Source organism: Panthera tigris, chromosome C1 (genome assembly GCF_018350195.1).
Source record: "Panthera tigris isolate Pti1 chromosome C1, P.tigris_Pti1_mat1.1, whole genome shotgun sequence".
Taxonomy (NCBI): Eukaryota; Metazoa; Chordata; class Mammalia; order Carnivora; family Felidae; genus Panthera; species Panthera tigris.
Window position 1 is genome coordinate 217012468 of NC_056667.1, and position 24198 is coordinate 217036665.

The following is a 24198-nucleotide window of genomic DNA, read 5'->3' on the forward strand; positions in this document are numbered from 1 at the left end:
TGCACCCATTATCAAGGGAATCAGAAATTAGCCGAATTCCATGTCGTTCCAGGAGGGCCTGCCAGAGGCACCTCATGTATCAGGCTACCCCCTCCCCCCCCAGCTAGGCCTAGCACCCTGCCCCCCACACAATGTTCTGCAACCTTATTTCGCACAGAGAAATGAAAAAAAGCCAGAAGGCTCCGACAGCCTGTCTGGGCAGGTCACTTCCTCAGTTTCCCACTATAAGATGCCACGTCCCCAACCAGGCGCATTACGAGGGCAAAAGAGCACAGGTGAGGTGCCCATGAACTACAAATGTCACAGCAGCCTGTGGGGTCACCACTACAGGCCAATCCAAGATGCCATGACGGTTTGGCCAAGGAAAGACCCAGAGCATATCCAAAAGCAAACACAACCCCTGAAGGGTCAAGAATCATTCAAATGTAATAACGCAAAAGACTAGAAAAAAAAAAGAAACCTTTATTTACAACCATGGGAGTCCCACAGGAGTACACGAAACACACGTAATGTGCACACACACACACACAAAATGAACCTCTGAAGTCAGCACATGCCGCGCCCCTGGCCTCGCCGCGCCCTCACTGCCCTATCCGCACCACCATCACCGTGACGTTGTCCGCCGAGCCCCGCTGCACCGCCTTGTTGGCCAGCCTGTTGCAGGCTGCTTCATAGCGCGCGTCCACTGTGGGCTTCCCTTCTCGGCTCTGGATCTTCTCATCCTACCGGACAGCAAAGGGGCACAGGTGAGCGGGGGATCCGGTCACCCTCTGAGATGTGGTCTCTGAAAGGAGGAACTGCTCCCCAGCCTCCGTCAGGACAGGCAGCAGGACAAAAGGACCGATGAGTCCCCTGGGTGGAGTTCACACAGGAAAAGTGCACTGGGGGGCCGCGGGGAGGAAGCCGCGTGCAGCTCGAGCAGCTGGTACCCGGTGAGCTCTTACCTCCAGGCAGGACAAGATGAAGTTGACAGCTTCTTCCGGGGTAAAGACCTTGAAGAGGCCGTCACAGGCCAGCAAAATGAACCTGTAACGGGAAGAAGAAATACAAACGGGTTTTAGCAGCAAACCTTATAAAATGGCTGGACAATGCAGGTAAAACAAACACTTATCCAACTACTCAAAGGCTATGAATTTTTTAAAACCAATTTAACTTCTGAGAGGTGGAAACTAGCATTTATAGCCATGATACCATCCATCAAAAGTGGACTACCCTTCTGTCCGCCCACAAGATGATTATGGACTAACCCAAACGCTAGGTACTTCTTAGGTGAGCTCGAGGTAAATCGTGGAATAAAAACATCAGGTGTTACGGCAAACACTGAATTTCCATCACCACGTGACTGTGTAGACACAGACACGAGGGCCTCGAGCCCTCACGACCCTCACGAAGCGCTGCGAGAGTCCAACACGGCAGGCAGGACAACCAGGTACGTCTGTGGTCTGAGAACAGGATCAGGTCCCTTTCAGAGGCCCCCTCCTCTGGACTCTCGAAGGACGTCCTTGTGTACAACAGGGTGCAGAGGGGGGCTCCCCCACAGCTCTGAGGTGGTCATCCCTCTCTGCTCATGCTAACACCCAGGTCTTGGTTTGTCTTCTGGCAGGGCGCTTCCCCCACAGTGTTCAGTGAGCACGCAGGGTGCCTGGAACCCAGCAGGTGCACATCCGGGGAGGCTCCCGCCCCGCCCCCCTCCCGTGGTGACAGAGCCCGAGTAACTGGTCGCACAAAGCCACGACTACAACCCAGAGCAGGGGAGCTGGCACAGCGCACGCCACAGGGGGGCCCGGGCAGGGTCTGGAAAACCAGAGGAGGGGCTGGTGGAAGGAAGCGTCCCAAGACCCCAAGACCGGCAAGCGCACACGGCCCCGCAAGAGACGCTGGGCAGGCGGGGCCGTGGGGAGGCGCCCTCGCGCGGTGGAGGGAGCAGGCCCGCTCCTTGCGGCTCCTCGGGGCTCCTCCTCGGGGCTCCTCGGGGCTCCTCTTGAGCCTCGGGCTGCCTACCCAACCTTCAACTCCTCGCTGAGGGGCCCTGGCCGTGGCGGGCACGGCCGTCTCTTTCTGGCCCCAGCCCGGCGCTGCTTCAACACCTCCCTTCTCTACCAAACTCCTCAGCATGGAACTCAGGACCCCGCACAACCCACCCCCCGCCCCCCAGCACCCTGCTGTCATCCTTCGATGCTCTCCGCTACTGCTGCCCACCCGCCCGCGTGTCATGCTCTCCTGCTGCAGTGGCGGTGCATCTTCCCTCTGCCGGGAGGCCCTTCTCTCTCCCACAGGGACGTGGCCCAGGTCCCCCAGAGCACCCGTGCTCCCGACACCCGGTGCCGGAACCCCCCCGCCCCCCCCCCCACGTGCGCTACCCTCCTGGACTGGGGGACCCGCCAGGGCAGAAAGCAGTCTGTCTGTTCCTGCAGTCAGGCCCAGGCAGTGCCCACGACAGGACCGCTCCACCCACTCCAGGCTCATGACACAAACTGAAGCCGGGAAGGGAAACCGGACCGTGTGCACGGCCACGTACCTGTCGTTGGGGGTCAGCTGGCAGCGTCTGATGTCTGGCACAGAGGTGACCCCGCAGCGCTTGTACTGCCCGTCCCCGATGGAGCGCGACACCTCCAGCACACCCAAGACGCGTCCGTCCCTAAATCGGGGAAACAGACTCCATGTGACAGATCGTGGGTCCACAGTCCTTCGAGGCAGAGGGAAGACGGAGCCCGCGAGTCTGCTCTGACCCGCGCTGCCGGCCCTGAGCCTCAAGGAACACACGCTCGTCTGCACGTTCCGGGCTGAATCCTGGGCGCCTCCGCCCCGCGGCACCCGACGGCACGGTACACCCCCTGGCTGGCACGGGGCAGCCCCCGACCCCCAACCTGCTATCTTGCCCACACTCAAGCTGGATGTGACAGGACTGGGTCGGGGCCTAGATCTGCTTTTCTATTTCGTGTTTGCCCTGAAGCCCCTCAGGCCACATCTGAGCCCACAGCCAGGGTAACAGCTGCCGCAGAAGGCCACTTTGAACTTGCACCCAACCGGACTTGGAAAATACCTGAAGGTAACTGTTCCCAGATGCCGAAGCATCGCTTTCTTTACACAGGCTGTGAACGTGGTTTATCTTAACCTGCATCAATTGTAGTGTTCTGCACATTAGACTTTTATCCATTCCAATTTTTAATTAATTTATTATTGTTATTTTTTAATATTTTAGTTTACCTTTGAGAGGAAGAGACAGAGCGTGAGCAAAGGAAGGGCAGAGAGAGAGGGAGACACAGAGTCTGAAGCAGGCTCCAGGCTCCCAGGTGTCCGCACAGAGCCCGACATGGGGCTTGAACCCACAAACTGTGAGATCATGACCTGAGCTGAAGTTGGATGCTTAACCGAGCCACCCAGCACCCCAAGTTTATTTATTTTAAGAGAGAGCACGAACAAGGAAGGGGCAGAGAAGGAGGGAGAGAGAGAATCCCAAGTAGGATCTGAGCTGTCAGCACAGAGCCCGACACGGGGCTTGATCTCATAAACCTTGAGGTCATGACCTGAGCCAACATCAAGATTCGCACACTTAATCGACTGAGCCACCCAGGTGTCCCTACACGTTCCGTTTTCCAATGAGGCATCCAGAGATGGGGAGGCAACCTAGAAGTGGGCCTGCATGTCTGTCAGCAGGGGAAAGGGCCCCCACTCGATGCCCCCGAGAACAATCCCGATGGGCCTGCGTGCTACACGACCTCCGGCAGCTGCAAACCCCGGGGGCCGCAGGCCCTCGCTGGTGAAACCAGAGAAGGCGCACACGAGGGACGCGTGAGTGCTCAGCAAACGCCAGAGCCGTTCGCGGGGGTCTACAGAGCTTTTCCAAGTGACGGAACATTAGGAAATGCTCCGCAGAGATGCTCTGCAGATGGCTGCGGGTGGCAGGAAGTTCCTCACTGGCCTGGGCCGCTGTGTTGGCACCAGAATCCAGTCCGGTCCCGGCCCTTCACCGTGGCCACACCGTCGCCCTCCCGGCGGGGGCCTCCTGCTGGCATCTTTAGTACAATCATGGAAACGAACAGCAAGGGGACAAAGTGCACAGGAGCAGAGGAAGACCTGGGTGGGGGGAGGGGCGCTCTCAGCCTCCAGAGCACTAACTGGGAAGCCGCTCAAAGCGCGAGCCCCACAGGAACCCGAGGAGGCGCTTCTTTGGTGACCTGTGACTAGGCGTGGCCTCCCCCGCCCCAGGCACGAGCCTGGCCTGCTTCGACGCAGCCACAGGTCCCCAAGACCCGGTCAGCGCCAGCAGCTCCGCACAGAAACCGGACGGGCGCGGGTGTGAGCACAGCAGGCCCCGCCCCCGGAAGCACAGCCATTTTCAGTGTGTCCCACGCCCTGCGGGAGCCACAGCAGGGAGCGCCAACGATCACGGGGCCGGAAGAGCCACCTGTACTTCAGAAAACGACGTGGAGAGCTGACCCGCACTCCCACGCGCAGGACACACGCACGCCAACAACGGACGGGCCGTGTGAAAGCAGGCGGTGAACTCGGGACGCGGGCGACCCCGCACGACTGTCCTCACGGAAAGGGGAGGGCCCCAGGTCAACGTGAATGCCGACTGGACGCCGGTTTCCAACCAAGACCGCGCGCAATAGCTGGGGAAATCGGGATCGGCCAGGAAAGGAGAATGCGGCAACCAGAGTTACTCTCTGCGTTCTGTCCGCAACGAACCTTCAAACAGGGCAGTCTCACACGTGGCAAAAATGTTCGCTGCTGAATCCAGGCGGTAGATGCTGAAATGTTTTACTATTTTACATTGTTTTCTGTAGGTCTCAAAGTGTCAATGATAGCAGCGGCAGGGCAGGCGTGGAGAAGACAAAGCCGGCCCGCCGCGCTGAGCCACCGCCCCTCTCTGAGGGGCTCGTCCTAGCCACACCGTCAAACGACATCGCTAGGACACCTCAACACCGCTCTCAATTACGTGGAGCCTGGGGACAGAGGGTAGCCGCCACATGGCTGATACTCCTGTCAGCCACGGGACTGTCAATGTCCAAATTTTTTCAAGGAGTTCGGGCAAAAGCAGAATTTTAAAGTTCTAAGAAAGCCAAAGGAGCTCTCAGAGTTGTGACTCCTCTCCAGAGGCCCCGCACCACTGGCCGGAAGCAGCCTAGAGCAGCAGTGATGGACAGAAAATGCCCCTCCGGGGACAGACGGCCGTGGGCTTCCCCGGACCCCTTCCTGCTCTCTCACCCCCCCCCCCCCCCCAGAACATCAAGTCCTAACGGTCATACTGTAAGACCGACCAGAAAACACCCTGGCTAAACTCCGGTAAACGTCCTTCGGTAGAGAAAAGACGAGGAAAGAAGTCAGCCTCGTCAGCCACCTTCGAGAAACAGCGTATGAAAACCAGAGCGGGCATGCGGTCGTCAAAGGTGTAGACAGAGGTGGAGCCGCAGACGGAGCAGGTCGGTGCGGGCTACGAAGAGCTACTGCCTTCACCACCTCAGATTCTCTCCTGGAGAATCTGCCTAAAACTGTGGCTTATTCAGTTGTGACAAATGACAGTATTCAAGAAAGTTCCCAGGCACACGGTGCGAAATCCCACGACCTCCATTCCCCTGCCTCCCCGGCTTCGACCTCGGTCTCCTCCCGCCACAGACACTGCGGAACACGGCAAGTTCTGCCTTGGGAGGCCCCCCCGGCCGCGGTGACGGGGAGCGCCCGCCAGCCCTGTTACCTGACATTCCCGCCAGCCTTCTGTATTCTCATCCGCTCCTCATACTGGGTGGGGTTGTGCTCCTTGCTGAGGCTTAAGGCCGCGTGCTTCTGACTCTCCTCATTAAACCGACACAGGATTGCCTGGGAACACGGACAGTCCCACGGTCACGAAGTTCAAAGTTACCAGGTGAAGAGAAAGGTTAACAACAGAGTTTCGGTTCAGTCTCCCGCTGACAATCACGAGTTCGGAGCATCAGGCGGCAAAGAAGCGTCACAGAAACCGCGACCAGGGAGAGGGGCCGTGGTGCGGGTCCAGTCTGGCGCCAGCACCGCGGGACAAGCAGCCAGTCGCTGACCCTCCGCAGGCCGCTGCCCTCTCATCTGCGACACCCAACGAGGATGAAAGCCCCGGGAGGCGTCGCTACTCCCAGGATCCGCTGCAGGCAGAGGGGAGGGCGGGAGGGCGGGCTGGCCAAGCGCCTCCATTCGCCGCCGCCACCACCTCCACCACGTGGGAACTTCCGGGGAAACCTCAGTCCCGCGGAGCAGGAAGCCCGGAGGATAGGTGTGTGCCTGAGGTCACACAGCAGAGCCAGGAGGCAGACAGGATGCAAATTTGGATCAGGCTCAAAGGTTTGGTTCCCCCCCCCCCCCGCCCCCCCCAATTTTACTCACGTTACTTGTTATTTAGTCTCAACACATGTGACCTAGGGACGGTCTGCTAGAATATCACCACATAAAACCCACTGCACAGGGACCGTCTGTGATGCTCACTGCTGTCCTCCCAGCACCTAGTATTTATGCAGAGATCACTCTAAACACGACGGGAGGCGGGCAGCGGTCTCCAGGTGCTGCCTGAGAGCGGGAAGGCTCACTTGGTCACCGTGACCGCTGCCGCAGCACCAGGCTCGCTGAAAGAGGTCCTGCCGCGTGGGGAGGGGGGCGGAGCCAGGTGGCAGGGCGCTGCCCTCCAGCTCTAAGCCATTCCCCACCGCTGGGGCCGGGACACTGGCTGCCACCAGTGGGAAATAAGCAGGTTCTCGCCCGCGGTCACGTGGCCTGGGCTCCGGACACGGCATCACCCAGTGCTTCTCCAACTACTTTTGACTTATTTGGAGTTGAGGGAAGGGCTCGCCCTGTTCCCTCCCAGCCACCTGAAGTCAGAGACATGCAGCTGAGGAATATTCAAGCTGCTCGCACAGGGATGACATTCTGACCCACAGCCCCATGGCGGCAGAGCGTGTGTGCGTGCACGCGCACACACGCACACGCTCCCCAGGGCCCAAGACGGCCCAGAGAGCAAACAGCTCCGGCGCAGCTGCCAGCCCCCTGCCCGGAACGTGGAGTCTGCAGAAGCCCCGGCAGCGGCCCCGCAAGAAGGACCTCAGCCCGTCACCACTTCCCGCCCCGCTGAGCGCACGCTTCCTGGTGCCGGCCACACCCAGCGCCGCCGTCCCGGGAGCGGCTCCGGAGCCACGTACCCGACTGTCTCCGAGGTTGGCGATGTACAGGATGTTGTCCACGGCCAGGACACACGTGGCAGTGGAGCCATCTTTCCAGGCAGGCTTCCTGGGGGCAGACACGTCAGAAACACGGTCACCGCCGACCGACACCCGCGCTTCGAGACTCCCTTCCAGAGCTGAATGGTAAGGTCTGTACCCCGACACGCACGTTAGCGGTCAGGAGAGCTTACTCGGTGGTGGGCGACTGTCAGAAGACCTCCGCGCTCACACACTCATCTTTATGTGATTACACTTACTGGCTCGAAGCTTGTTTAAGGAACTCTTCATCAGTATGCTTAAAAGTGTCCAAAAGGCATCTCTTCACGGTTTTCTCTACGCTGATTACATCTCCTGTTACGGAAGCAACCAGACGACAAACTCTTAAGGGCAAATTCTCCTCCCGCTGCCATTTTGTTTCTGTGTCGTGACCAAGAACATCCCACTTCCTCGCCCGTAAGACAGGGTCAGTGGAGTTTGTTAGCAGTCTCCCAGGTGTGAAGGCAAGACACTCACTCACACACACACAGCTCACGCAAGGTGCCATCACGCAGACGACAAGTCCTACGCCAGGCGCCTACACGGCCCCACCTGCCCACCTCGAGCCCCGCTCCCTTCTGCCCCACCTTCAGAGAGCCACTGACGGTTCTCTGCAACGTGACCCGTCTTCCTGATTTACACCGACAGCAAACACCAAGACGAACACGAACCGACTTTGTTCTCAGTCTCACCTTTAGGAAATTTCCTGATCAAGTTCTGATGCAAGTTCTGTGCAGCAAATTTTGAGGCTCGAATTCCTCCGTGTCCATCAAAAACAGCAAAATATGAAACCCGGGTACTGGAAGAATCAATTGTCAGTTACTGAGATTTTCACAAAGATTGCTCCTGTCCACTAAGGTTTCTAAATCTTATTTCAAACAGCGAGCACTGAAAAGACTGAGGATGCCCCCTGCTAAGACATCAGCCACACTGTCACAACGGAGAAAAAAGACACAACGTTAACTGAGACAAACGTGGAAGTAACTTTCATGGTATTTTTTATTCTAAGTTCATTTAAGTGATTTCTGCACCCAACACGGGGCTCGAACTCATGACCTGGAGATCCAGAGTCACACTCTTCCGACTGAGCCGGCCAGGCGCCTCAACTTTCACGGCATTTTTAAATTAAAAGTAAAAAACTCAGGGCCTTGGCTGGCTCAGTCAGTGGAGCATGAGACTCCTGATCTCGGGGTTGGGGTTTCGAGTCCCACATTGGGTATAGAGATCACTTAAAAATAATCTTAGTTAAAAACTCCCATTTTTCAAAACTCAAGATTAACTGATCTTTCACTGAAGATGAAACTAAAATTCAAAACTTGTATTTAAAACAGATTTCGTTTTAAACCTAACACACCAATACCAGTTACTGATCCGAGACCATGAAAAATACCTCGGAGAGCAGAGGTAATTCCAGAATTGTTACTCAGACTGACCCAGCAGCGAATTCTCAATGCCCACCTTACCACTTATTCCCCTTTCAAATTCTGCCAGAAAGCTTTCATATACAGAATAAACACCATTAACGATTTAAAGCATTTCAAGCAAGAATGAAAATGCCCACGGGAAATGACATTCACTCTGCAGAGCTCTTTCTCAAACATGTTTCGAGTTCCTTTTCAACAGAGACCTCATGAGCTGTGACTAAATACCTTCGTCTGGTTCCTAACACACGGTACCTGCTAAGGCACAGTTTAGTGAGCCCAGTGAGACCCACTCCCCGGGCTCTCCAGAGGCCTTTCCTGGCTTCGAAAGGAACTCCGAAGCATACCACAGTGGTCAACGGCCGCCTAACACCAGGGACTGTGCATACACGTGGTCTTCTCCGCACATGACCAGGTACCAGCAGGGACCATCACTTCCTCACCTGGACAAAACCCACCGACACCAATGGCTCCGGCACACTGTCCGTTAATAACAGACTGTGACTGTGGAAACACGGCGGTGCCCACACACGTGATCCTTGCCCTAGAGTCCCCCGTGCGCACACACGCATGATCCTTGCCCTACAGAGTCCCCCGTGTGCACATGGGACGTGTGTTAATGACATGCCTTGATGTCCTGCCTTCTGATGTCTTTCCTCCATGCCTCAGAGCTTATCCAAGGGCCTCATTTTAATCTGCACAGTTGCAGGAAAATTTTCACTGTTCTTCTCCTTGATGTCATTTCTGCTCTTTCTCTTTTGGGCCCTGACCGCGACATGGCTCTCCTGGATCACCATTCGCCGCTGAAGCAGCTCCCCCTCCACCTACGGGCTCGCAGAGTAAGAGCGCTCCCTGCCGGAAGCTCCTCAGACACTGGGCAGTCTGTTCCCATTTAACAGGGTTCTCGGCTCTGCCAGAGCCGGGAACAACTTGGGGCCAGACAGCTCTCTGTCGCAGGGCGTCTGGCAGCAACCTGAGCGCCCCCGCCCACGTGACGACCAAAAACGTCAGGAAGGGAAGCACTGTGCAAAATTAAGAACCGAGCAGTCCGAGCGACAGGCCACGCTCCTGAAACCTGCCCACGGAACTCGGGCCAAACGGTCCACAGAGGCCTGCTGGAGCAGGGACACTCACATGAGGGACGATGGGGGCCTGCACTCCTCAGTGATGTCGTTCAGGATGACGTGGGCATCCTGCATCTCCTCCCGCTCGCCCTTCCGCTCAGCCACGTAGCCTTTCAGACCAAAGATCACCGAGGAGGCTGCGGGAAAGAGAACAAAAGGCCAATACAAAACTGTGCTCTTCCCTCCAGAAGCCCTAGTCCCAGAGCAAACGGGGGGGGGGGGGTGGGGGGGTGGGGTGGGGGACGACAGGGGACTCTGGCTATTTCACTCAGTGATGTCCTAACCGTGCACACGAATAAGCTGCTCCCCCGCAGCCACCTACCTCCCCAGCTGCAATCTGTAACTAAGATCAGACCACTGTTGGACAAGGACGGTCTCTAAAAGGCTGGGCAGTGGGGCCGCCTGGGTGGCTCAGGTCATGATCTCACAGTGGTGAGATCGAGCCCGACACTGGGCTCCACCGCGCTGGGCACAGAGCCCGTCTGGGGTTCTCTCTTGCTCGCGCGTGCTCTCTCTCTCTGCCCCTGCCCCACTCTCACACAAACTCCCCCTCTCTCTCAAAAAATAAAAAAGAGAAGGCTGAACACTGAAGAGGGAAGTAGCAGACGACAGCAAGTTAGTACCGACAGCTTCGGTTAAGGCATTAACAGCAGAGCAAGGAATGTGCTGTCGTCCCAAACTGGGGCAAGGGATTGTGTGCAAACCCAGTCTTGTCAGTAATCTAATGAGGGCAGAAAAATTCCTAGTTTAGACACATGCATGGAGTTTATCCCAAATGCCCTGCTGGACACGTGAAACTCTATTCCCATGCCTGAGGCTGGTAATGAATTTGAACAAACAGTAAGACAGTTGCTTCTACTTCAAGTGAGGAAGGAAAGGATAAAGGAGCACACACACCATGGGCACAGAAACCTGCTGACACTGAACGGCCAGGCCTGGTTAAGCTCCTTTTCGGACACGCTAGGGCTGTGTAAACAATAAAACGAACACGTTGACAGAGCCGTTGCTGGTAAGCACGGTGCTCTTGAGGCTCGAGGCCGTGACCAGCTAACCTACGACCCCGTCCTTAAGCGGGTTAGTAGGCTCCTCACACGCCTCCCAGTGGGGTGCCTCCCAGCGCACCCCACGGCTTTCGCTCGGAAGCTCTGGGGCAAAGGACAAAATGATCTGTACGGTGTGTGAACATCCACGGCTACCTCTCTTTAACTGATACTTTTCATTTCTTCTCCACTCTGACAAGTTACAGAGCTGACTACAAATTTCAACCGGTTTTTCCAGCCTCAGGCTCCTTCTTGGGAAGCTGCCTACTAAGCTGATCACAAATTCAAAGTGCTCAGCAACAGGCTGTGAACAAAGACAGGGGTCAGAGAGAAAGTGGGGGCCCAACAAGCTAACCATTCACTAGACAAGGTGAAGTCAAAATGACCTGGGTTTTCTAACCCTCGAAGAACAAACGTGGGTTTCCGGCCTGACCAAAGATGGGCCAGAGACGAACAGAAAAGTTAGGAGAGGAGGCAAAAGTAAACTCGGAAGTCTGTCTGCAAAAAGAGAACCCTGCCAGTTTCTTAAATACAGACACGAAACAGAAGTGTCTCGAATGGGAAAGCTGAGCTCGTTTTTGCTCTGGGTTGTTTTAAGATGGGAAGTCTAATACATTTGTTTTCAAACTGTCTGAAAACCTTTACAAACTTTCTTTTCCACAAGCTCTTCGCTGCCGTTCTCTTCTTCAGGGGCTCTTCTCTTTGCTCCTTTCCCTTCGTTCTTTACCGTCTGGGACATCGAAGCGTCAAGAGAACCTGGACACGAGGAGAAGCCAGACAGACACAGCTACAGACTGTCAAAGTCCCCAGCCGACCAGGCTCCACCCCAGCCCCGAGACGAAACGACGTGCGGCGCGAGCACCGGGAGAGAGGCAGGCACAGGGATCTCATGGCGAGGACTTGGAGGGGTGGGCAGTGGGCCGGGTGCCCGCCAGGAGGGACCACAGGTCAAGATCCAGGTCCTCCTCAGGCCAACTGTGAGAGGATCTGCAAGGAGGGTCGTCAGTGGTAAAAACAGCCCACATTTTGGGGCTGTGACACACACGAGGCTCCATACCCACAGGCCCTTATTAACAGGGAAGTTTCCAAAATCTGCAAAGTGACACGTCCTGAACAAGTCAAGAAAGCATCAAGTGCCCCGAGAGGGTTACAATGAGGTAAACGTCAGGTTTTAAGAACCGTGTATTGCAAAAGGCCAAACAGGACCGCTGAAGCCATTCACACTTGCAGAGGGATGAGTCTGTACTCAAGCCAAAAAGCTAAGAGCACCTGCAGGGTGCGTGCGTTTTGGAAGGAGAAAGTCTAGTCTCAAATTAAGGCAAGTGACTTGACCTCCCCGCCTCGGTTTCTCGACCCGTAACACAGGGAGAACACTGTCATCTCGGAAGGTGGGGACGAGGTAAGTAGAAGCATTTATCACAGTGCCTGGGTCATCACGTACCCAATAAATGGCAGCCGTTGTCATAGTAAGCAGCCCTAAGTACTCTCTGCATAAAAGCATGTGACCATCTACTCAATTATCCTTCACCAGACATTTCTGAGTACAGAGGAAGGGAAGAAAATGTCCCTGCAGAGTCAATTACTTGCAAAAGGACAGATATCTGCAACAGTAGGACATAACACACACCCTGCCCCACATAGTAAAGCACGTTAACTGAGAAAATTTCACTAATGTTTCCAATATACTTTCCCCCAAGGTCTTTCCAGTAGCCTCCCGTCACGTACTGTTTATCCCAGCTTTCCCGTGCGTATGTAAAACGATCTTCCTCTCTTTTAACTCGCAAAACAGAGACATTTTTATAGCTTTGTTACTGACTCCTAATTGAATCACTTGTAGTCAGAGAATGTGGTCTGTATATGAAATCAATTCATTAGTGGGACTTACTTTATGGCCTAGAATGTAGTCGATTTTGTATACGGTGAATATGTCTTCTCAAGAAATTCAATATATTGGATGCAAGGTTAGATTCTAAATCCGAAAAAATCAAGCCTGTTAATAATGGTGCAAAATCTTCTAAGTTGTTACTAGTTGATTGTCCTTTGTCCTGGGAAGAACTAAGACACAGCTATGTTGAATTTTCTTTTATTAAACCTGTAAAGAGCCCTGTTAAGTTGATGTTTGCACGCATTAACTTTCATTGTAAGGCTGCTGTCCTTATAGGCAAGGTTTCAGGTTTAACTGTGAATGAGAGAATGCTGTGGTGTTTTAGTAAAGCCCCGAAAGCCTGAGAATTCTCACGTTAGAGGCCTGTAATGACTTGTTCTAAATAAAGAACTATGCTAACTTAATCCATACATTCTAGACTAACCCTGATAATTTTTACGTAATGAATTAGTAACACAAAAGATCAACTTGAAAATCAGCAGCAAGTGTTGTACTTGACGACATAAGGAAGGTATTTACACCAGCAGATAACTGCAGGTGAAAATAGACAGCCTGCCCCCTGTCCCCTCACTCTTGTCCTGTGGCCCCCCTGTCCTGCCCTCACTTAGAGTGATTCCACGTGAGAAGTCCTCGGTGAGACAGAAGAGGAGACTCATCACTGTGACCACTGACCGGAACCTGCTCTTTTCTCCCCTTCGACCTAACTGGGATGTAGAAAGGAAAAAACATTTCCAGGAACAGGTAGAACCAATGTGAACAGGCTTGGCAAAAATGAAATCAAATCAATAAAGGTTCTTGAGAAAAAATAAGGACTGAATGAAAATAACCAACTAAGGTTTCAAGAAATTCCAAGAAAACTCCTGCACATGGTCTGTACTAGTTACTAAACCAGTGTCATTCAGATTGTATTTTCTTGAGATCAAAATTCTTTTTAATGTAGGTGCCATAAAAGAGAAGACTATCTGTTTTTATAGGTTCAGGGATATTAAAAATATTTTAACTATGTCATATAGTCAGAGACTTCTGCTGAATACACTGGAGTCTGTCACTATCAGAGGCACAGACGGACTGCTTTTTTTTTTTTTTATAAAATGTTAAAAACAAAGTTTAAATGACTAAGCTCTTAATTCTTAAAGTCAGTTGCAAGAGGTGGAACCCCAAGAAGTAAACAATAATCACCAAAAAGTGATGCTGTATATAATCTTTTTGTTTCCACCCGATGGTGCCTATTTCTTTTGTGATTTTAATAAATCTCATGCTGTATGCTGGTTTCATGTCATCCTAAGCTCTGTAGAATCTATTAATAAATACATTTTACATAAGGATACAATTTTTATGTATTATTTCCATTGGCACATTGAACCTTTTCCCTCCCACTTACCTGAATCCCCACTGCTGGCTGGTGGGAGATCATCAAAAAGCAAAGGTCCCCCTGATCCTGAAACACAGCAGAACACTCAGTGAGCCCACAAAACCTGGGGGAGGCAAGAGCTTCAGAATCCATCCCACCAGGACACCTACGCAGGTCAATGAAATCATCTCAAAACTCTCGTGTCAATCCAGTGGCAACTCATACTTCGGTAAATAATGGCTCGAACCTATTTTATTTTAAAGTCCTATCAATCAAAGGAAACAAAAATCTGCCTGAAAGAGTTAAATCTGATTTCAGCTGGTAAAGTAAACACTCAAATGAACCGGAGGAAACTGCTCAACGTTTTTATGCAGCTCCTCAGGGCTAGCGACTAGTGGATTTTTCTGCCTTACCTGATGCCATGGATTCAAAACTTAAGACAGTCCAACACCTAAAACATCTGTGTGTTGAAAATGGGGGAAAGGGAGAAAGATTTGAGACAACTACAACCCCAGGATGACACGTTGACACACACCTGGGAGAGCCTGAAGACTGTACCTGAGTCAGTACTGCTGGCCGGAGGGAGGTCGTCGAAGAGCAGAGGTCCCTTCTGAGCTTCTTTGCCTACAACACAGAGCACCTGCTTAAAGAGCATCTGGTCACCGGCCAGGACACATTTTCGGGGGGAGGGGGGGGTACCTTCTGAGATGTTTACTATTAAGTTCAAATTTTCTCCTCTTTGTTGGACAAACTTTTTAAAAGTATTTTCTGGACAGCCATTTAACACGGACATTTGCTTCCAACAGTTACAGTCAACAGAAAAGCAATGAAAGACGACCCAACTGGCATTTGAAGGGCCACTGGGTATTTTGAGGAAAACAAATATTTTTTTTCTCCATGATTTCATGCCCGAAAGCAACAAACGCTTAAAAACCTTTCTTTAAAAATAAATCCTGGGAAGAAAAATACAGATTCTAGGCCAAGAAAACAATTATTGGGTCCCTCAAGATAAAACTTCAAAGACAGAGGGACTCTTCCAAGATATGTGGTCTTCAAAAGTCCTATTTCAATAGCATTCTGAACTGACCACCAAATAGAAGGTCAAACAAATGAGCACAGAGAAGGTGAGGGGCTGAAGGAAGCAAATCGGTGTTAACCCGGCATCCCCAGCAAGTGCCCACGTCAATTACCATCTATGGAGAAAATGAGGAATTTCAGATACTCCAAGACAATAAACTCAGCAGAAAGCCAGGGAAATTTTTTACCTAAAAATTTACACACCAAAAGTACCTGTCTTAAATGCTTTATACTCCATTATCCCTTTCCACATAAAATTTAACCACCGTTCCTTATCCTCCAGCTTTCCCCCAAATTTCTATGTAAGCTATTAAACACTTGAACGGGGTGTGTGTGTGTGTGTGTGTGTGTGTGTGTGTGTGTGTGTGTGTGTGTAAGGGCTGAAGACGCAGGTGTGCACAATCCCATCCTGCATTTGGCCCCCTCTGGTTCCCCGGAGTTCAGGTACAGAAATGTCCTCATTTCACAACCAGTTCAATTGTAAGCTCCAAAAGGCTCTGTAGCGTCCTTTTGCCTCTATGTAGAAACGAACTGGGTATCAATCCTACTCTTTTAAAAACAAAAGTTTAAATTAAAATATAGAAACTCCAAGGAAAGAAGTATCTTCAGGGGTTTTTAGGTCAAAAGTACCTTAAATACCTGATAAATTTCTGATTTAACAAAAAGTAGTAACTCTTCTGCTTTACACCCTAATTCAAATGGGAAATGTCTATTTCATTAAATTATACCGTTCTCCCTCAGGATTTCCCAAACTAACGGCAAATACTACCGTTTATCTCACACATGACATAAACACCCTACAGAAAGTATTCAAAAAGCAGCATCGCCAGGCCATTAAATGGCATGCAGAATGACCACTTAGTCAACAGTCCTCCTCCCAGGATCCCTAATGTTCCGACAGGGCACTTCCAAGAGGAACCCAAACCATATTGTGTCTGAGCCTCAAACGCCCATTCTCCTAACAGACTCCAAATGCAGGACAGGCGCACTGCGTTCAGTGGGGCCCGAGGGCCAGGCGTCTCAGGAGACAGAACGTTACAGGGAGGAGGCCGACCTGAAAAGCAGCCCACCCTTCCGCTGGGGCCAGGTCAGCGGGAAACCAGGTTTTCGTTTCTGAATTAAACTACCCATCTGAATCAGGTCCCCCTACTGCCACTGTCCAATGGGGAAGTCCTCTCTCCCCAGGGAAGACATCTTCAGTTCTTGCAAGCATTCCTCACAACAGCACTCCCAGCACAGCCCCGGCCTGGCCTCTACCCTGTGGCTACAACTCGGACGCAGGGCACGGATCCGAGCACCACCCCAGGCAATGGCCCATCTCCACGGGCTGAATCGAACGCGCTTCTCCACTCCTTCTCACTCTGGGATACTGGAATCCCGTAAGTGCGATTTCAATTAAACATGAGAGCATCTCATTTCTTTTGGCCACAGCTGAGAATGGCTTGTAAAAATAATGAACATTTACTGCCTTCCAGGCACTGTTGTATATTCTAGCACTCTATCTATCTTCAATGCATCAATCCTTACAACAGTTTTACAAGGTGAGTACCATTACTGTGTTCCTCATGGATGAGGAAACTGAGGCAATCAGGCGCAATAATGCCCAAGGGAAAGCCCGTAAGGGGTGGGGAGTCCAAGCCAGGCAGCCTGGTTTCCCAGTCCATGCTCTTTGTGAGGTGCCACACTGCTTCCACACGGCATCTCATTTAACCCTTCCAACAACCCCACGAACACAATCTCGAGGCTCTAGATCTCTGGAATACGTCACTGAAAGGATCAAATAGCTTGCATTTGTATTCTTAAAAAAAAAAATCTGTGGGGTATCTGGCTGGCTCAGTCAGTAGAGTATGCAACCCTTGGTCTCGGGGTTCTGAGTTCAAGCCCCATGTTGGGTGTAGAAATTACCTAAAAATAAAATCTTAAAAAAATTTATGGGGGCGCCTGAGTGTCTCAGTCGGTTAAGAATCTGACTTTGGCTCAGATCATGATCTCGCGGTTCATGAGTTCCAGCCCCACATCGGGCTCTGTGCTGACGGCTGGGAGCCTGGGGCCTGCTTCCAATTCTGTGCCCCCCCCCCACACTCTGCCCCTCCCCTGCTCACGCTCTCTCTCAAAAATAAATATACATTAAAAAAATTTTGTTTTTAAATCTGTAAGTCATAGATGCTGTAACAAAAACTTATGATCAGCCAGAATCTTACATTCTATTTTGGATAAATAGTAATTCAAAGTATTTGGGGCTGCAATAATTAAGACAAATGTGACTGTGACCCAAAACTTTGGAAGAAGGCCCCCCAGAATTCTAAATATAAGAACGTAATGAAGAATGAGACAGGGCTAAAGACTGTTTTCCTTTACAGTTAATCTCACCTAGGGTTTTCTGTTTCGAGTCATCTACATTCTGAAGCTGAGAAAACTACTTTTGGGTGGATCATATTCACATCAGCTAACGGCTGCCATGCACACTAAAGCAACAAGAGGGTCAAATATTTCGCTTCAACTGTTCTCTGCACCTGAATCTTTTCAGGCTCAAATGCAATGTACCACCGAAGCATCGGAAAAAGCCCCCACTCTGCCCCCCCCCCCACAGTAACAGAGGAGTGTGCACGTTCCACTTTCTTTCAGGCTGATGCCCTTGTGCGCGAGCATTCTAACGTCTAGAAGGCAGAAGCATAGTGCACACAACAGTACACACACCCTTGTTCATATAAGCCCTCGGGGCTCGTTCCAGCCAGCACACCTGGGTCGAATTACTCTTCCTGACAGCTAGGTACTGGGGGGGGGGGGGGGGGCGGGTTGTCCAGTTCCCTTACTGGTGGGCACGCAGGCCGATTCCAGTGTCCCGCAGGACCAACAATGCCACAGCAAACCACCGACGTGTCCCCTACCTAATGTGCTAGACTGCTGCTCAAAGGGTATGAGCGGTTTAGGCCTGGCAGATGCCAACATTCGTTCCCCAAAAGCTGTGGTAACTTCCACTCCCAACACACTTCACGAGAATGTCCGTTCCTCTCCATCCTCACCGCCATGTTGACAAATTTCAATGTGATGGGTGAAAACATGGAACCATCAGTGATGTGCTATTCCTTTCCCCAGTGACTGAGGAAGCGCAGCTCTGGTTCCAGCTGCTGGTCATTCGCATCTCTTCTTCCATGAACTTCCACGAATGGCCTTTGACCATTTTCAAATGGGTTATTTGTCTTTTTTTCTTTTTTTTTAGAGAGAGCATGCATGCAAGTGGGGGAGGAACAGAGGGAGACAGAGAGGAAGGGGAGAAGAGAAGGGAGGAGGAGGGAGAGGGAGGGGGAGGGGGGAGGGGGGGAGGGAGGGAGGGAGAGAGAGAGGGAGAGAGAGGGAGAGAGAGGGGGAGAGGGGGAGAGAGAGAGAGAGAGAGAGAGAGAGAGAGAGGGAGAGAGAGGGAGAGAGAGGGAGAGAGAGGGAGAGAGAGGGAGAGAGGGAGAGAGAGAGAGGGAGAGAGAGAGAATATGAATCTTAAGCAGGCTTCACGCCCAGCGCGGGGCTCGATCCCACGACTCTTCCCAGAACCCAAGAGTCGGCTCAACCGACTAAGCCATCCAGGTACCAAAGTCTTTTTTTATTATTACTGTGTATGAGCCTTTCATTTATTAAGGCTCATTAGTAATGTGTACTTAAATTATTTTCTGTTCATCTTTTGCCTTTGTGGTTATTTTGTCCCACAGAATTTTTTATTTTTACATAGCTAAATCCACTTCAATTTTTTATGAGTTTTTTCCCTTGCTTATCGCTGAAGTTTTATAATTAAAGTCTTTTTTTCCCTAGTATCTTAACCTTTATTCTACATTTAGGTCTCTAGGTTTTTTCCCAAGAAATATCCTGAAGACAGACTGTCCTGCAGTATTTACCTAGTCCCCACAGCTGACCGTCGGTTTCAAAGCATACTGGCGTAGCAACCTAGTAAGTGAAAGAACCACCCTATAAAACTGAAACCAGCTTACTGCCAAAGCAACTTTAAACCAGGACACCTTTAACTTGTTTGGATTATCAATGATAAGCTGTTGACCTTAAAGACATCAAGTGAGCACTTTCAGGAGTATGATACAGCAGAGAAGTTTCACTCCGGTCTGACATGGACATACTTCCTCTTTTTGACAAACCCTCTACACACAAAAGACTGGATTCACTCGGCAATCTAATCTGTAAGGGGAGTGAAAACTAATAATTTAGCACAAAATCTGAAAACATTTAATGCGTTCCTTCTACATGTTTCTTCAGATCATAAAAATTAAAAGGCTTGGAGGCAGGAGCATTAGATGGAACGTCTAAAACAACAACAACAACAAAAATCAAAGAGCTACTTAAACAAAATACACTTGATGTGAGCTGAGCAGTGTGAAATTTCCTACCTTTTCACAAAATCCAGTTAAGAGTGCATTTTTACTCTCTTTTAGGTAGCCGCTGAAGTTCACAGTTCATTTACTAACATCCGCTAGGCACTGACCATGTGCTACACCTGTGCTAAGCACCTTACATGTAGGTCTCTCTCTAGTCCATGAGCTCACAGAAGGAGCCAGCAATCCTATTTTACAGATATGGGGAACGGCCACAGAAGGCAGTTAGTGGATCTGAAACCAGTTTGACTACATGTCCAAAACCACTCTTCTCCAGGACTGTGAGAATGACTAGTCTTTTACCGGTCGCTGCATTAGCTCAGAAATCTGTGGCACCTGGACATCATATGTGAGGGTCACGATGATGCACTTTTGCCTCATCTTTCCATACACTGTATTATTTTTTGTAATGTTTCTTTATTTGAGAGCGAGAGAGGGCACCCACGCATGTGCAGGGGTGGGGCAGAGAGAGCGAGACACAGAATCCGAAGCAGGCTCTAGGCTCCGAGCGGTCAGCACAGGGCCCGACATGGGGCTCGAACTCACAGATGGCGAGATCATGACCTGAGCCAAAGTCAGATGCTTAACTGACTGAGCCACCCAGGCACCCCTCCATCCACTTTATGAAACCAACCTTATTTTCCTTTCATGTACTCCATTAATTTTATCAGCCAATACCACAGATTTTCTAAAACACAATATGGTGTTCAAATTAATTTTTCAAAAATCACAGTATTTCCACAAGATAGTGAAATCAGAATCTGTTCTTGTTCAAGCGATTTTAACCTGTTACCTCTCATGTTGTCAGTTTTAACCAACTGCACGGCCAGAGAACTTTGGATCCCAATTCTTACCACTCACTTTACTGCTTATCCCGCTCAGCTTCTGGCCATCCACAAATTCAGAAAACATGCCTTCTTTGTTTTTAAAGCTATTTTAAAAAATATACTCAGCCAAGCAGGGCCTGGGCAGTGTCAGTGCCCTTCCCACAAGCAGGGGGCAGTTTACTCATCCAGGGAACAGGGGTTTAAACACTTTGCAGCCCCTTTGCCACCCTGGCATCTCAGCCAGGGGTTGGAGACACCCTCCCCCCCTACCCTGGATTTGGTGGCAAGCTGCCAAGTACCAACTTGTAAGCCTTCTGAGTTGTCAGATTTTGTATCACCTAAAGGGTGCCCTCCCCTGAGCAAATTAATTTCTGGTAAAAAGTCACAGTTTTTTGTTTTTTGTTTTTTTAAATGATAGGCTTACAGGCACATCCGCAAATCCACACTCTGCCCCAAACATACTCAGAGAGAAGGTATATTCCATCAACGGGGTTTAAAAAAAAAAAAAAAAGACTGCACACACCAGGCCAGAGCTTTTAACCCCAACTAGAACAATTTAGGAAGTGAATGGTCGAGTTGAGCACACAGGCTCAAAGACAGTTACTCAGATGCTTCTGTACCATCAGAATGGTAAGTGGGGGAGAGTTAACGGTGCCATTACTGGGAATGATGGCCCCATAAAGGCTGGCCAGACGGTTCACGTGCCACAAGCCAGAATCCAGGCCTGGCGCAGGGCAGGACCACCCGTCCTTAAGAGCCCCAAGTTCACCACTCCTCCACACTAGTATGTTCACGCAGTCCGGAGAACTGAACGCCGCCGCCCGATCGCTGCCTTGCCTAGACAAATCACAAGTCCACCCAAGCTCAGAGGCCCCATCCCAGCACCGCCTCCTTCCCCAGCGTTTCTGGATGGACTACAATCACTCCTCCAGGCCCTGCGGCATTTCCCACGGTCGCTAACTTTTGCCAGTTTTAATTATAATCACTTGCATTCCCGTTTAAGCTCTCTGCAGGCAAAGACTGGAGCTCGCTGTACACCCCCCTATTCCCCACAACAGTAGTTTCCAAACCACAGTCTCCAGACTTCTGCCGCACTGGCCAAAAGCCCCTGGGGATTTAACCACACAGATGCAGGACCCTACCTTGGAGGCTTTCCGATTTAGTGGACGGAGGCAAGCCTGGAAATCTGAACTTGTTTTCAAAGTTTTCCAGGTCTTCTGCCACCGAGTTAGGCTTAGAAAGGAGGCCCTATAGAGTGGAGCGTCTCCCTGATCGTCCCCGCGTGTGAAAGCACTGATCAGCCTCGCCGAGCGAAACCCGGGGCGGCCACAACGCCTAGGATGCGCTGGGCTAACAAAGGCCTGGTCCCAGGCCGCTCGAGCGCGGCGGAGCTCACACCACCGCGACGAGAACACGCACAGCCGCCGAGGCCCGGGCGCAGCCGATGCGCGCACCTGCGCCGGTGCTCTGGCCTTTGGGGAGACGGGGGACGTCGTGGGGCCCGGGGAAGGAGGGAAGAAACTACTGAGAAAAGTAAAATCCTAAGAGCGCTGGGAACGAGCCCTCCCTCTGGGCGTCAGAAACGCGAAGGACCGCGCCGCTGGTTGCTTCGGCGTCGGGGGTGGAACCAGAGCGGACCGCAGCCCCGAATCTGCGGCCCGGCCGCAAGGACAGCGGCGGGGGGTCGGCCGCCAGGCCGCGAGGCCGGGTGGTGCGCGCGGGGCCCCGGGCTCGGGCCGACCCTCCGCCGCCGCACGTGCGGGCCGCACACAAAGGACGCGGCGGCCCGCGGCCGGCTCCCGGGCCCGCCCTTGTGCCTGCGCAGCCGACATGGCGGAGACGCGCCGGGGCGCCGCGGGGCCCGCCGCCCCGGCCCGGCAGGCCGCGCTCGCCCCCGCTCCGCCCCGCCGCCCGCCTCAGGCGCCGCGGGCCTCCAGGCCGCCGCCGCGCGCCCTCCCCTGGCCGGCCGGGCGGCCACCCGCTTACCGGCAGCCGGGCGCGGCGAGCGCTCGGGCTCCGGCAGGTCCCCGAACAGGTCCATGGCCGAGACTGGGCGGCAGCGGCGGCGGTGGCGGCGGCAGCGGCGGTCGCGCAGCCCGAGGGCGGCGGCGGCAGCGGCGGCAGCGGCGGCGGCGGGGCGGTGGCGGCCCGGGCGCCGTCAATCACCCGAAGGCGGGCCCGGAACACCACCAATCGGCGCGCGGCGTGGCGCGGCCACCCCAGAGTCCCGCGCGCGGGTGGGCGGGGCGGCGCGCATGCGCCGAGGCTGATTTCGCCCTGGCGGGCGGAGCCGACGTCGCGGCAGCCACGTTCCCGGCAGGCGGCGGGTCTGGCTCTTCCTGCTGTCCTCCGGTAGGGCGTCCGGTGCCAGGAAGCCGGCCTGGGGAGAATTGCCGAAGCTCGGGGGACCAGCGTAGTGGGCACTCTTGTCCGGGAAGGCGTTCCGTGCCGTAGCCCTCACACCGCCGCGGTCGGCCCTGACCCCGAAGCCCGGGGGAGTGCGGGGTGTGGAGGGCGTGTTCCCTCCATCTGTCTGCCCCTGTCCGCGCTCCTGGCGGGCGGGAAAGACGGCGCTTCCGTGACGCCGGGGCTCTGTCCCGCGACCGCCAGCCCGCACGCAGCGAGGCCTCGGCGTTCCCCTACCCAGTACACACAATTTGAGCGAACGTGGACATCGGGCCCTGGCGGGGGAGGAAAATGAGGCCCCTCTGATCATGTCTGAACTCAGACAAAATGTGAAAGTAGTCCAAGCCACGAGCCCTGCCTGATACGAGTGACTGCTGCTTCTGGACCGATCACAGATTTAGCTGTGTCTGAGCTTCCTGCCTTTCAGATAAGATCGATTAAGGCATCCTGTCAGGGCATCTCTTCCTCTTGTTGACATTTTTTTCAATCCAGAGCAAAGCCCCCATCCTTAAAATGTTTCCCCAAATTACCGGCCACGCATCCCAGTCTGCTAAGTGCTTTCCAACATCTGACCACTGACGTTTCCAGGGTGGTGGTCTCCCTCCGTCCCTCCCTGAGATGAGTAGGAAACCCACCTTGTTTCCATTGCAGGGGTATTCCTGGTGATGTCTGGCTTTAGGACTTTGAAGGGCCCAGCGAGCCTTCACGCCTCTCTCTTGCAGGACTGCTCACTCCTCGCCCTCCCCAGAGAAATGCCCCTCCCTCACAGCAGAAATACTCTGCAGTAACAATACTCACAGCCTCCCATGCCCTTGCCTCTCATGCACGGGGCAGCCGACCCCAAGCCAGCTTGATCTCCTGACTTCTCCAAAACAGCTCTTGCTAAGCTCTCCGGTAATTTCCCACTCCATTGCTAGATGCGACTGACCTTTCTAGTCATCTTACACGAACCCCAGCAGCATTGACACCTTGGCCACTTCTTGACTCGCAAGACACGTCGTCGTCGCTCTCCTGGTTTTATTTCTGTTCGCTGACTGCTCTGTCTCTGCCTCCTCCACAGGCCCAAGGTCTTCTGCCTGGCTGTTCGTGGATGGAGTTCTTTAAGACTTGATCCTGGGTCCTCTCCTCATCCCATACTCCCTCCCTTGGCAATCTCGTCCACACTTGGCTTGAATTACTGTTCATCTGAACATGGTTTGTTAATTTATATATCCTACCAGCTCCAGATCCACATATTCAAATAAGTACCCACGTGATGCCTCATGGATGTCTCAAAGGTACCTCAAACTCAACAAGTCCCGACTGAAACCATTTTTTTCACTCTCCACCCCTACCCCCTTCAATCTGTTCTCCTTCCAGGGTTGACGCCCTGTGCTCCTACACCAGAACCCCCCTAATGGAAGACAGCCTCTAAGGTGGCCCGCATGGTCTCCACCTCCTGGTATACAACCCTTGTGTGGTCTCCTTCCTTTGAGTGTGG

General features: G+C 52.7%; 1 protein-coding gene across 3 annotated transcripts; it reads right to left on the reverse strand.

Annotated features, from left to right (window-relative positions):
* Nucleotides 1-442: 442 nt before the first annotated feature.
* LOC102954382 (ILK associated serine/threonine phosphatase) lies at nt 443-22428 on the reverse strand. Of its 3 annotated transcripts, XM_042995849.1 has the most exons (13): nt 22299-22332; nt 14574-14662; nt 14069-14125; nt 12688-12771; nt 11442-11558; nt 9773-9899; nt 7910-8016; nt 7439-7532; nt 7161-7248; nt 5699-5820; nt 2519-2638; nt 945-1026; nt 443-722 (listed from the first exon to the last, which is right to left on the reverse strand). In XM_042995849.1, exons 5-13 carry the CDS (start codon nt 11539-11541, stop codon nt 582-584), a joined length of 981 nt encoding a protein of 326 aa, XP_042851783.1. In that variant the 5' UTR covers nt 11542-11558; nt 12688-12771; nt 14069-14125; nt 14574-14662; nt 22299-22332; the 3' UTR covers nt 443-581. The 3 variants fall into 3 exon arrangements, with proteins under 3 accessions (XP_042851783.1, XP_042851781.1, XP_042851782.1); XM_042995847.1 differs by lacking the exon at nt 12688-12771 and having other exon boundaries at nt 14597-14662; nt 22299-22428; XM_042995848.1 differs by lacking the exon at nt 12688-12771.
* Between the last annotated feature and the right edge of the window lie 1770 nt (nt 22429-24198).

Coding starts and splice junctions, on each gene's coding strand:
- LOC102954382 (XM_042995847.1), bottom strand. CDS start 22,353: ATGGACCTGTTCGGGGACCTGCCGGAGCCCGAGCGCTCGCCGCGCCCG. Junction 11,559..14,068: donor AGCCAGCAGTGGGGATTCAG/GTAAGTGGGAGG, acceptor CCTCGTGTCCAG/GTTCTCTTGACGCTTCGATG. Junction 7,533..7,909: donor GATCAGGAAATTTCCTAAAG/GTGAGACTGAGA, acceptor CTTCCGTAACAG/GAGATGTAATCAGCGTAGAG.